Source organism: Narcine bancroftii, chromosome 7 (assembly GCF_036971445.1).
Source record: "Narcine bancroftii isolate sNarBan1 chromosome 7, sNarBan1.hap1, whole genome shotgun sequence".
Taxonomy (NCBI): Eukaryota; Metazoa; Chordata; class Chondrichthyes; order Torpediniformes; family Narcinidae; genus Narcine; species Narcine bancroftii.
Genome location: NC_091475.1, coordinates 52,633,779 through 52,648,532, shown reverse-complemented (window position 1 = coordinate 52,648,532; position 14,754 = coordinate 52,633,779). Strand labels below are relative to the sequence as shown.

At 39.2% G+C, this 14,754-nt stretch overlaps 1 protein-coding gene across 24 annotated transcripts in view; it reads right to left on the bottom strand.

Moving 5' to 3' along the window:
* The window catches only part of dmd (dystrophin), a 1,604,005-nt gene that overhangs the window by 950,072 nt on the left and 639,179 nt on the right, over positions 1-14,754 (bottom strand). For all 24 annotated transcript variants that reach the window (XR_011341867.1, XM_069890130.1, XM_069890120.1 and 21 more), the window contains 3 exons: positions 12,500-12,712; positions 8,717-8,830; positions 4,120-4,275 (listed from right to left, as the gene is read on the bottom strand). Coding sequence is in view for 23 of the 24 variants with exons in the window: in XM_069890130.1 (XP_069746231.1) it covers positions 4,120-4,275; positions 8,717-8,830; positions 12,500-12,712 (483 nt within the window). In the remaining variant the exon portion in view is untranslated. The remainder of the gene's footprint in view (positions 1-4,119; positions 4,276-8,716; positions 8,831-12,499; positions 12,713-14,754) is intronic.

Sequence of the window (14,754 nt, the reverse complement as noted above, 5' to 3'; positions counted from 1 at the left end):
CTTCCATTGGAATAGCTTTCTGCTTTTGACATACATTTTGCGTTTATCCACATCAGCAATTTTAACATCTCTTTGAGGGCAGATGCAAGTGATGCAATTCAGCCGATAAGACTGAACAGATTGGAAAAAAAAAATCCTTTGCTCCAATATGCTTATTGTCCATGATCCATAATGTCCCTGAATAGCAAAATGGGATTTAAAAGGAAACAAAAATTTGTGATTTACAACACATGTTTTAGCAGATGAAACAACTCTTGGAGTGAGTGATCAAAGAGGGAGAAGGGTGATTGCCAAAACTTTTCCACCAGCATTAACAACTTCTGGATACCAATGTTTTCACATTTTGCTTAGTCAGGGAGAAATTGGAGAATTACCAACACTTAAGTAGCAAACTCAGACTTGGTTTCTGACACAATAAAGCAGTGGTTCTCAACTTTCATCTTTCCACTCACATACCACTTTAAGTATTCCCGACGCCGTAGGTGTTCTGTGATTAGTAACGGATTGTTTAAGGTAATATATGGGTGGAAAGAAAAAAGATGAAAACCACTGTTTTAATTGTACCTAATTGACTCATTTTGAGCATAGTTTTCTGCAGGAGTGGCCAAACCACGGCTTGTGAGCAATATGTGGTTCTTTGACATGTAATGTGCGGCTCGTGGCAATACCTTACATGCCTTTGAATAGAGCCCCTTTTAGGTGATTTTGCCTGGGAAATGTGGGTGCAGACCTTTCAGGTGACAGCGCTGAAGGCACTGTTCTGCCACCTGAAAGGTCCGCAGCGAGGAGAGGTGCCACAGAGCAAATGCCGGCTCCTGAGGCAGGGGCAGGGACAACCAGCATGGGACTTCGGGGCAGGGGCCGCGCTGGTGGCCCTAGCCCCATAGTCCAGCACCAGGGGACTGTCAGGAAGCAGGGAGTTGGGTCGCGGGCTGATTGTCATCAGCCCACCCCCTGCTAGGTACCTAAAAGCGGCTAGCCACTTTCAGCCTGCTGCTTTCAGGTGCCTAGGGAGAGTGCTCGGAAGTGGAGAATATACCTCCCCATGGTGGGTTGAGTAAGTACACTTCAGGAACGAGTTCTCCGCTTTCAGGTGACTTCCCGATTGCCACATTCAGGTATTTTAGGCAGCTTTACATTCAGGTATTATGGCCTCCTGAAAGGGGCCAATGATAGTGTTAGTGGGTGTGGCTCGCAATCACGTGATTGCTTCGGCTCTCAAACATCTGAAGTTTATGGTATGCGGTTCTTATGTGAAGCAAGTTTGGCCACCCCTGGTTTCATAACTCCAAAGGAAATGGGTCAATGACAATTTTTCCTCAAGCAATATGTTTCAGTAACAATTGGGTCTAGAACAGTGATTCTCAATCTTCCCTTCCCACTCACCTACCACCTTAAGTAATCCCTTACTAATCACAACACACCAATGGCATAGGGATTAATTAAAGTGATAGGTGAGTGGAAAGAAAAAGGTTGAGAACCACTGCAATAAAGTTTTGCTGCATCCTCAATTACACATCGTACTGCTGAGCACATTAGTGGTGCAATGTCTTTCTCCAATGAGATCATCTCCAAACATTGATGTCTCCAGCCTCTCTGGGCCTTTTCACAAGATTTAGCAAAGTCCAAAGGATGAGGGACTTCAATTGCTTGGATTATTTGGGGAACCAGGCATTGTTCTTCTGAGAGCAGGAAAGTTTCAGAGGTAATTTTATGTGGACATTAAAATCAACAAGGGTCCATCAGAGTGATCAATTAAAACTGCTCCGATTGGTAAGTGTTGACACAAGTAGATGTTGATCAGATATGATTCGCTCAAGCATAGGGGTGATTGGTGGATTGGGGAAGGGGGTGGAGGAAAGGGGGAGGGGAAATGGCATGAGAAAAAAAATGCTTCCTTGGTGCAATTAGCTTGCTTATGTAGAACTGACTGCCCTTGGAAGCACATACAATCAAATGCCTCTGAAACCAACTGGACAGATCTTTGAGGGAGGAAAAAAAACATTGCAAAGTAACAAGGAATGGGGAACTGGACTGACTTGATTGTTCTAAATGAGTAATAACACAGCCTCAATGGGCTGAAAAGCCTCTTTCCATCCCAGAGGGTCAGTCATTCTGATGATCATTGCAAACCAACTCAAAGAAAAATAAGAGAAAGAGTGTGATATATTGTTCTCCATCACAGGCAGGCACATATTTCTTTTTATGAGAAAAGGAAAACGAAATATAAAATCAATCTCCAGAGAATCAGTCGCAGAAGTGGAAATTACTGTTGGTGACATGAACCAGTGGCTATATGAGCCCATGGTACATTTCGATTGACCACTCATAAAAAGTGCATGGGGATGTGCATCAAGCACCTCAATTTTTAAAATCATCTGTCCTCTTAATGAGAAGAGAACTCTCCATATTTGCTTTTTACTACTTTAGAGTGCAAGATCATCTTATTCAGACTTCTGGGGTGAATACAGATCAGATAAGGATTCTAAAATGTGGTTCATGCTCAAATTTAAACCTTTTTCTTCATTATATTCTAATTTCTGAAAATCCCAAAGTTTTATTTGGTATCTGTACACTGATCTATTTTGTTGACAAGGTTATGAAATAATGCTTCAGAAAATGATTGCCTTTTGATGTATTTGAGCTCTGCCTGTGCAAGAAACTGAACTGTTGGCAAAATGCTCGCATATCAACATTATTCCTTGGAATGCACAATTTCTCACTCGTTGATTTACATGATTAAATCAAACCAATTGGAAGAAGCACTACTATTTGTCACTTTTAGCCTCGAACAACAAACAATACTTGATAAAAGAATTCTGAATCTCACTCCTTGATAAAGAAGCCACATTCTGAATGTCATGCCTTTGAGGAATCTGTGCTTGACATTTTAAAGCCATGGTCATCAAATCAAGCCAAGTTCATTTCACCACCTGAGAAAAATTATTTTTTTTTTTCGCATCACTTTTGCAACATGCATTTTCTGTGTCATGGCTCATGTGTCCATCAGGAGTGAACATGGCCAAAAATGGGACTTTCCTTCCACAAGTTTGTTAATGTAGCTGATAAAATTTTTAAACAATCTGCTCGTTTCATCATCAGCTTTACTGTCAACAGCTTTCCATCCAGATTTACTTAATTTACATTTCCGTGGTTGCTGTGCTGGCATTTAATTTATTTTTTTAATCTTTTCAGACCTTGAATGTAGAGTCTCAATACTAAATTACAATAATTATTTTTTCATTTTAATTTAGACATACACCACATTAAGAGGCCCTTTTTGATTATTGCTGTCATGTTGTTTGCACTTGGCATTGGCCACTAACTCCAAAACAATAATACTTGAAGCCAAACTTTTCATATCAGTACAAAAAAAGCTAAAAATACAAGAATACCATTTCAAACCCAACATGACCTGACATTTGTTCACTCTGAGTGATGTGAATATCAAAAACTCAATGCTCTCCTATTTGCTTTCAAAGATTATTTTGAACAAAAACAAGTTTACACAATTATTTGTTCATTTTGCAGAAGAGGCTGATCATACTGTATTCGTCCATTGATATCTTCTTCATAACTAAACAATAAAGAAATTTCATGCCAGGCCATTAGTGAATGGGAAAAAGAATTTGCTGTGACTGTCAACAAGTTCAAATCTATTGTAGCGTCATGGAATTCAACTGGTGATACAAAAGCATTATTTTCTGCTTGATATTTGTGAGTATCAGAACTTATCTGAAGCTTCTGTTTCAGATAAATACTGCTCCAAATTATATTTTCTTTGACAACTACACATAATTTTACACTTTTAATGTTTGTCCAAAATTTCAGCATATTTCAATAATTTAAAGTTAGCAGGCATTCTGAATCATGTCCTATTGGCTGATCAGGTGCTGTGATCACGAAATCTTTTCACCATTCTCCTTTGCATTAACTCTAATGAATGTGCAAAGTTGTAAGAAGGTATAGTCTCTCGTGCTTCAATACATGTACTGGCAAACTGGCTATTCAACAATTCTCCATATTCTTCACTATGTTGAAGGTCAATCCCAACATCTTCAACATTACTAACTTAGTCTCTTTATAACAACCGATCTCATCCAAGTCTCAAAGACTCACCTGTTTACAAATGTTATCCCAACATGCATTCAGATCAGCGAGCTCCGCCTGCAATTTGCTAACATATTCAGGCTCAGCTTGGCTTTTCAAGGTTTTTCCACCTTCATTAATGCCATTCAAGCTGGGCTGGATTGTTTGGATGTCATTCACGAGAGCCTGAAAAGGAAACATGAAAAGAGTCATTGAAATATCTGTAACCACACTGTTGAAACAAAGAGCAAAAGTTTGTCTTGTCATAAAATCCACAGTTTGGTTTGACTATCATTCTATACCTTGGATGAATAATTGTGCAGTAACATAAAACAAATTTGAGAAACTCACAACACTTCAAACCGAATGCTGAGAGATTGATTTCCCATAAACATTTCAAATTGAACTTGTTGGAAGTATTCAAATACAGTGGCAGTGTGTTTTAACAATGGTGGAGACATCCACATCAGTTGTTTGTTGGACTCTGATTTCTCCCATTACATCAATGTGAAGATTTTTAATACTGCATAACACTGCAAATATTTCATTTCTAATCAGACAGTCATCACGATTTGGTGAGGAACATGTGGTGTATGACATGAAAATAATGCAAGATGGGAGTCAGCTCAAAGCATATTCAATGCAACAGTTCAAATACCAGATAAAGGGAGAGAGAACAGCATGCAGTTTCAAAATGACAGAAAAACTGAATTACTATCTAAAACCCACTGGAAGTTTTCATTGCTTGAAATAAGAGATTCAAATATATATTGGGTGATTTTTTTTTTCAGGCACTTGACTTTCTTTGATCTCTTTGTGCAACTTCCCAAGAAAGTGAATTCATCCTGCTTCATTTCTCACATCTTTCACCCATCAGTTTGCATATCCCAGCATCAACTGATGTCCAGTACACGAAGGGAAATATTTACAAAGCTCCAGCTGAGGCCAAAGGAAACTTGAAGTGCCCAATTTATTTAGGGGATCCAACTGGACAAGTTGCAGCAAAAGAAACTATCTCAACAAGGCGATGGTGAACTTTGATCAGCTAATTTTTATTTCTTGCTAAATATGGCTGCATTGAGTTACAAGGATGTTAGGATAGTAACAGACCTGTGTAGATAGCACAGGTCTCTGACATAACATAACATAACATAACAATTACAGCACGGAAACAGGCCATTAGGCCCTTCTAGTCCGCACCGAACCAAACACCCCTCTCTAGTCCCACCTCCCTGCACAATGCCCATAACCCTCCATCTTCTTCTCATCCATATACCTGTCCAACCTTTTCTTAAATAATACAATTGACTCCGCCGCCACTATTTCTCCCGGAAGCTCATTCCACACGGCTACCACTCTCTGAGTAAAGAAGTTCCCCCTCATGTTACCTCTAAATCTCTGCCCCTTAATTCTTAACTCATGTCCTCTTGTTTTAATCTTACCTCCTCTTAACGGAAATAGTCTATCCACATCCACTCTGTCTATCCCTTTCATAATCTTAAATACATCTATCAAATCCCCTCTCAACCTTCTACGCTCCAAAGAATAAAGACCTAATCTGTCCAATCTCTCCCTATACTCTAGATGCTTAAACTCAGGTAACATTCTGGTAAACCTTCTCTGCACTCTCTCCACTCTGTTTATATCCTTCCTATAATTAGGCGACCAGAACTGCACACAGAACTCCAAATTAGGCCGCACCAACGTCTTATACAGTCTCAACATCACCTCCCAACTCCTATATTCCATGCAATGATTGATAAAGGCCAGCATACTAAAAGCCTTCTTCACCACCCTATTCACGTGAGTTTCTACCTTCAGGGAACGATGTACCGTTACTCCTAAATCTTTCTGCTCTTCTGTATTCATCAATGCTCTCCCATTTACCACGTATGTCCTATTCTGATTCTTCTTACCAAAATGAAGCACCTCACACTTATCAGCATTAAATTCCATCTGCCATTTTTCAGCCCACTTTTCTAAGCAGCCCAAATCCCTCTGCAATCCTTGAAAACCTTCTTCATTATCCACTATTCCACCTATCTTAGTATCGTCTGCATATTTACTAATCCAATTCACCACCCCATCATCTAGATCATTAATGTATATAATGAACAACAATGGGCCCAATACAGATCCTTGAGGCACACCACTGGTCACCGGCCTCCAACCTGACAGACAATTATCCACTACCACTCTCTGGCCTCTCCCTTTCAGCCAATGTTCAATCCATTTGACTATCTGAAAATTTATACCTAAAGACTGCACCTTCCTAACTAACCTTCCATGTGGTACCTTATCGAAGGCCTTACTGAAGTCCATATAGACAACATCCACTGCGCTACAGTGGATCCAACAGTGCAATAAATCAAAATACTCTTCAAAGGTTCAATAATAATTGAAACTTTACTGTCATTCAAACTAAAACATGTCTTGCAATTCAAAGAAGCCAGTAAAAATGAGTTTACTTCAATTCTTTAAGGTACTTCCCCGACACTATAGAAATAACCAACTTAGAGCTGTAACCTTTTAACTTTTCCATTAAATCTTTGAGTAATGGCTTCAATGCCTCCTGCAAGATCGTCACAGATTTTGTCTTCAGGAACAACCCAAGAACAGTTTCAGGAAGTCAGACTTTATGGCCACGATTCAGGGGCTGCATCTTTTCCATCTTCTCTCCTTCTGAGGTGTGTATCTAATGAGCTAACAATCACCCTGTCTGCAATGATTTGCTCACTGCATTTACTGCAGACTCATGCTATCAAATTCTCCTTGAAATGGTGAACATTAAGGCATACACCAATGACTCAAGGTGTAAAGTATTATTTAGCTCTCAACAGCAAAATACTGAAAAAAATGATTAAAAGTGATAAAATGAATGCATTGCAAAGATTTAGTCTCTTTTTATCCTTGCATTGGCTGTTTGTTCACCCCAGGCAGACCTTTCTCCCTTGTCATTCTTATTCAGTTCAGGAACCACCTCTGATGAAACTCCTTTATTTATTTCAAATTCCCGACTTTTAACTATTTAAGGGTCAAAATTAACACATCCTCTTCTTGGTGGTGTTCTTCTGAAACAATGTTTGATGTGCACATCTTATTATCATCTTTGACAGGCACGATATTGTTTCCAAGATGTACCTCTCATGCCCTCATAAACCAGTGGACTAATTTTAATAAAACTGTCCCACAACTAACTTGTTATTGCTAAAACATTCTTGACACTGAATGCTCCAAGGATGGAAGTTACCACCATTTAATTTGTTTTCCAAATTTCACATCCCATGATAAAATAAATGAAAAGAAAATAACATTCCCCCATTTATTTTTTCACCCAGACAGTTGTGCTTCTAAGTTTGGAAGGGTATTGGAATCTTTTAAAATCTTAACATTGTAAGGTAAAAACATCATGAGATGGGACCGGAGAAGGAGTCACCCAGTACTAAGGAGTAACAGAATGCAGATGTGACCTTGTCCACTCAAGATAAGCTTTGCACTAACAAGAATGATGTGCAGCAGACTAACAGAGAAGGATAGCAACAGTTTATTCATTGGACAATGTCATGGTATGATAATTTACTAAGTACGTATCCTGAGGTATAAAAAAAACACCACTTGCTGATAACGGCAGAATGCGCCTTCTCCAACTAACACTGTTAGTTGCAAGTGTTACAATCTGGTAATAAAGAACAAAGAACCTTGATTTCGACTCAGTGACTCACTCATTCATTCATGAACAAAGCAGACCTAACAACACCCAATCATTTTTAAATGGAACATTTAATTTGCTGCAAGATTGCAACATTGCTACTGTTAGTGTGATTTAAAATCCAGATCTTATTGATTAAAAAAACACAAAGATTAAAATTTCACCCATGATCTCGCCTTCTGCATTCCTAAGAAGGGCCAGCTGTCAATTATTTTATATGTGGAAGGAGGGGAGCGCTCCTGTAAATCTAAGACAATAGTCAAATATCTTTGCTCATCCCTGGACGAAGGTCCCAGGCCTGAAATGTTGGTTACATAAGGAATGCTGTATAACTTACCGCAGTTGTGTGTGCAGTATCGAAAAAGTCAAGTATGACCATCGTTCTGTTGACACTGAATGTTGGTCTGGCCATTTTTTTCATTATAAAGGAGTTACTTCACTCGATTTTCCCACTAACTCTAGTGTCTCGTATCCAACAGAAGTTACAAGAACAAGGGAGGCATGGTTAGTGTAGCGGTTTGCACAACGCTGTTACAGCGTCAGCAACCAGGACTGGGGTTCAAATCGCGTGCTGTCTGTAAGGGGTTTGTATGTCCTCCCCTTGTCTGTGTGGGTTTCCTCTGGGAGCTCCAGTTTCCTTCCACCGTTAAAAACGTACCAGGGGTTGTAGGTCAATTGGGTGTAATTGGGCAGCATGCACTCATACAGCACATACTGTGGTGTATGTCCAAATTTTAGAAATTTAAAAGTTTGCAAAATTTAAGATCATCTCTATTATTGTAAGGAGTGCTAATCAATTGTTTTATTTCTGGTGCAGCTTCCACAATCTGCCCATCTAATGAATAGAGTTCTTCCAACCATTCTGAATTGGAATACTTCCCATTTTGGCGAGAATTAATTTTGAGCTGATTTACTTACAGTACATTGCTCAAGCTGCTTCTCAAGTGCCTCTGAATCACCGAGAGCAGGCCATTCTTCCTTCAAGAAAACATCCACTTCCGCCATCCATTTCTTCAAGGTCTTTGTGTCATTCTTTTCAGTAGAAGGGAACAACAACATTGCAGATGAATGAAACTTTAACATTCTGAAACATTTCCAAATTAAATTGAGAGTTTTTCATCAATATTTTTCTGTGTCAACAAAATCAATATTATTGCCAAATTTCAGGGATTGCAATCTTTGAAAGAAAACGATTAAAAGTAAAATATAACAAGGTAAGGCGTATTTGTTTATATGGGGAGAAAACCATTTTATATGTAAAATTGAGATTGTTAATTTCATTTTATTTTATTTCTGTGCAACAAAATAAAAGAAATATCATAGACCATTCTTTTTCATGAAATATTCATAAATAATATTTTCTTTTGGATGGGTCAACCTGATAACTATTCCATGACTGGGTAACACAATATCAGGACCAAATGGTGCATATTGGGTGGACTTTGACTCAGAGCAGACTTCAAATCTTTTAAAAGCATCACTTCTGCTATTTACTGGCAAAGAGTGAATCTAAGTTTTATTTTTATTACAAAAATGTAATTTTCAGCTCACGACTTCAGAGAGGAACAGTATACTGAAACATAATGTGAAAATCAAATAGAATGAGTGAGCTAGCATGTATTTTCATTGAGCCAGTGTGCAGAAAATTACATTATTCATTTCTGCAATAATCAATCGACTTTATTTTCTCATCTTTGAAACCCTCATTGCATTAATGAGCACCTCAATGGATGAGAGGCTGTTCTAAACTGGATTTGGCTTGAACCCAAATGGGAATTCACTTTTTTCTGCAAGACAAGTTTGTAAAGCTTTTATCAGGCCAAAATCAAAATTGCAGACAATTAAATTGGTAGTTTTTTTTTACACAGAGGACAAAAACCCCTTGGAAAACTTTAGTTGAGTAACATGTGATCTGATTTAAGGTGTAAATATTGGTAAAAATAACCTGGCTTTATTTTGTACTGAATTAAGTATTCCCAGGCTGGCATCTCAATTTACCAAAAAACAATCATATCTTTCATTCCCCAAACAGCATCCCTCGCTCAATGCCAAAAAAATAAACACTGTTAATGATAGGAATGAAGTATAAACTGATCATCATGAGAGTTCATGGTCTCAGGATGTTTGTCTGAACATTTAGATTGTCCAAAGGTTCAAGTCTCAAGATTTCTTTTATTGTCATGTAATTTAAAAAAATGTAAAATACACAATATACTTCAGCTTTTCCCTGCTGCAAAGGCAAAGAAGTAGTCATAACTATTGCTCAGCCCCCCAATAATAAGAGAAAGATAAGCAAAAGTGAATCCCTTTTGAGGCACTGAGTGTCCATTATTACGAACCATGCATAACGAGCAGCAATAGACAATGAAGCAGACAATATTTAATTTTAAATAATAATTAACTTGAGTGCAAGCATGAGTGAGAGAGAGAGAGAGATACCCAATCCATTACACTCCATACCAAAATCTAGGAAGTTACTTCAAAGTTCAGTCTTTTAAATTGTGTTGAAGTGTAGGCAGTTGAAATCTGATGACCAGAATTAATGCTGAACTGAGAGAAAGACTGAATTATGGCTGCTACAGACTCATGAATTCTCCTTGCGTTGTCTTTCAAGAAATGTCCATCCACAGGAGCGGTGATCACAACACTCCTGGTCCTTTTATAGGTAAACCTGCACAAAGCTTCTAAGACCCTGGCACCAGTCTCTCCAAGTAACTTCACTGCTAATCACATTTAAAATGAAGCGGTCTCTCCAAATGACCTCCACTGTTAGTCACAATCAAAATGAAGCACTTTGCTTCAGAAAAAGACCCTGCTGGCACAAGTCAATCCACCGAAAAGCCCCATCATTCACAGAGCATGCTTTGCTCTGAATTCCACAAAAATGGTTCTCCCTTGCAAAATCACCATGTCTTTGCAATGTGACAAATCTTCCCTCAGTTCTTCCAAAGTATCGAATTATCACTGGACTGTGACTTGTGCTGTGCTTGTGTGAAGTGTTGCATGTTAACTCTGACCATTCAGTCCCTCTTGCCTATTCTATCCCTTAGTGATAATCTCATTTTACTAAAACGGGAGCTCGTAATACCATGGAATCATCTCCAGTGCTCCCACAGCCTCCGAATCCTCACAGACTCCTGTTTAATGCATTGGCAATATATCCAATCCTCCGATACAATCAGGAAACCTTCATCATTCAAGGCCCTTTGGGAGTCTTTCTGGCTATCAGCACCCTCTCAAATCCCGGTTGTGATACATGGTTCCCATGAGCCAGATTCCAGTAGCCTGCAGCCTGTGTGAGTCCTTTGTCTGCAAGTCTCCAACAGTATGCGCGAGTCCTTCAGCCTCTCAAATCCTCTCTGGTCCACTGCCCTGAATGTTGGGCAAATGAGAAGAGAAAAGTGAAGTTTGAAGCTACCATCAGCCACTTGCAATTGCCTGAACACCTGTGGTGATACCCCAAGGAAAGTCACTGGACAAGAGATTGGTGATTATGCCGGCGGATCAGTGAGGGATTCTGTAGCTGAGGAGAGGAACCCACGCAAGCTGTGAGCTGCTGGCACCTGCTGTCAAGGGACTCACAATAGGCGGTGGACTGCTGGAGACCGGCTGAAGGGGTACCAGGTAACAAATCCAGGATGTGAGAGGGTGCCCAGGAACGTAGGGTGAATGCAGGCATGGACAAGTTGGTCTGATTGCCCTATTTCCATGCTACAAAACATTGTTCCAGTCTTCTATCTCTCAGGAAGCTGGGGGAGGTGGGGTGCATGAGTTATAAGGGAGGGAAACACTTCAAAGGAGCAAAAATAACAGTTGTGAGTGAAAAACTGATGCCACGATGTAAGTGGCATAAAAAGTGGCCACGTCTGAACAGGGAAGACATTTTGAAACACATTTCATGTTCCAAGTAAAATGTTTGAAGATTAGAACATTTAGAGAGGCTTTGATTTTGCAACCGCTGTGAAGACCATAAGTGTTTGTCGCTTTGTCTATGACCTGCTAACTACGGGTCTGTTCTCTCCAGATTCGGTTATCTTATTCACACAATCAGAGACCATCATTAGCCTCATCGTACATTCCTAAAGTTGTGTTCTATTCTTAGAGTTGCATTCTTCTCACTTTTTTGACAATGCTATCTCTCTGGGTTCCTTGACCTGACAATATTTACCCTGATTTTCTTAAGTTTGAACTGATGCCTTTGTGGCCCTTATGCCTAAACCAACTGTATATTTTTTTTAAATACTGTGTTCTGAAAAATAATTCCACTGTTTTACTTCCCCCCTTTGGAGTTTGTGATCATTCTTCCATGTGACTGGCTGCTCAGTCAGTGTTCTGACAGCAAGATTCCCAGTGAACTGAATCTCGACTGCCAGCCATGTCAGAAAAAGTAAGCTCCAGTTCACACAATGTGGGCAGTGGAGTGCATCATTGCTTCACTGCTGACAGCAAATTGCGAACCATGGACTCTCTCAGTTGCAACTACTCTCCCTGATTAAGGATTGCCGTGATCTAGCTGTGTGGCCCATATGCAATGACAATGAACACTTTGCCTGCATCCTATCGCATGCTCCTGGGAAGACTGAAAAAATTGCACCCCCCCCCCCCACCCCATTCTGAATGCACTATGCACAAAAGCATTTTCTTAATTCGAGTGTACCAGCGGCAGGAATCCAGTGCATTTGATAATTGTATTGCACCGACCTTAAACTGCTGAACCTTTGTCATGAGTTCTTCAAGTTTCTGGCTCTGCTCCATCAAATGAAGGGTCAATGTCTTCCAGCGGCCAACAATCTCCTCCAGCTCTGATCGATATTTCTGGCTGATTTCTGCAGGGGCTTTCCTCGAGATTTCCTCTGCGGCTGATATGAGATAATTCAGACCATTTTGCTGCTTCTGAAAAGACCCTTGGAAAACCTCAAAAGGAAACAAATACAGTCCTTTTAACCCTTTAACATTGGAGAAGGCAAAATAAGACCATAAGATATAAGCCATTGAGCCCATCGAGTCTTCCCTGCTATCCACATGAGCAGATCTATTCTCCCACTCAGCCCCAGTGCTGACAATCCTCCCCCTCCCCCATAACACGATGTCCAAGCTAATCAAGAACTTATCAATCACTCCCTTAATTGCACCCAACAACTCGGTCTCCACATCTGCCTGTGGCAACAAATTCCATAGATTCATCTCTCTCTGCCCAAAGAGGTTTCTCTGCATTTCAGTTCGATGTGGACACCCTTCAATCCAAAAGTTGTGCGCTCTTGTTCAACACCTCTCAACAGGGGAAATAACCTTTCTATATCTACATGTAAATCATATATTGTCTTATGTAATTCTCGAAAAAAGTGAAAAATCCTTGTGAGAATACATCGTGATTATATCAATAGACAAATTTCTTCTTGTTATAAAAAGAAAAAAAGAAGAAAAAAAAACCATACTAATCTAACCCCTCCCACTAAATATGGTCACCAGCAAATAAACTGTAAAGAATTGAGATAGAAACCCCCACCTAAGTAATCAAATTATTTGAAGAGTCTACAAAAGGGCCCACAAATGCAATCCTCTGAGCACCGTCTCACTTGAAATAGTTGCCTTACTCACTCCTCGTCCCTGACACCCTTCCAACATGCGGCACACTGCTGCTTCCTTTCACGGTGAAAATGGATGCAAAATACTCATTCAACTCCTCTGCCACTTCCTTGTCTCCTATCATCTATTGGTTCTATATCTATTTGCAGCTTTCCTTTATTCTATATTTACTTGAAGAAACATTTATTATTATTTGCTACCCTACTTTCAGACTTCATCTTTTCCCTCCTCCTTATATTTTTTGTCACTTTCAGCAAGTTTTAAAAAACTTCCCAATTCTGTCTTCCCACTACTTTTTGCTTTCTTGAAAGCCTTCTTTTAGCTTTGATGTTGGCTTTGACTTCCTTTTTCATCCACAGCTGTGCTGTTTTTCCAATTGAATATTTCTTGTTTTTTGGGATGTATCCTGCACCTTTGTTATTTCTTGCAGAAACTCCATCCATTGCTGCTCTGCCGTCCTCCATACAAATGCCCCCTTCCGATTAACTTTGGCCAGTTCCTCTCTCATGCCACTGTAATTCCCTTCACTCCAGTGAAATACTAACACATCAGACTTTAGTTTCTCCTTGTCAAATCTCAAATTGAACTCAATCATCTTGAAGTTCTAATTTATTATCATCCAACTGTGAACATACAGATATAAGACACATATCTTTGTTGTATAAAGTACTGTACACTATTTAACCTGCTGAGTTTCTCCAGCATACATCATATCCTTAAATTTAAAAAAAATAAATATTAAATTTAAAATCAGGAAACGTCAAATTCTCCAACGTCTCTTGGAGAATGTGCAAGCCTGTGCTCATTCTCATGAGGAAGTTAAACAGAAACAAGTCTATTCAAGGGCACTCCACAGATTTCCTTGTAATAAACTATTTTGTAATCTAGAGAGAAATTTGTCATATGACACAATTCTTTAAGCAACAATCGTTGTTTGTAAATAACATGATTGGAGAAATCACAAATTTTGTATGATATTATTGACAGAGTTAAAGGCTTCTGAATCGTCACAAAATGCCACAGATAATTGTTGAAGTGGTTTCCAAAAATGCTCCTGCTTTCACTTCACAAAAAAAATGCATTCTTAACATTTCATCAGATCAATGTTTTACTCTGAAGATAACAGTGGATAATGATTAAACAGATGACCATAAAGCCAGAGTTAAAACACAACACTGGAGAAACTTAGCAGGTCAACAGCATATTTAAAAGAGCAAAGATAAAGATAGCTAAGGCCTTGAAGAAGGACTCAGGCCTGAAATATTGGTTATGTATCATATAACTTGATGATGGGCTCAGGCCCAACATGTTTTTTTTCCATCTTTATTGTTGCTACATAAATATCCTGAGTTAAAATATCCTGAGTTCAT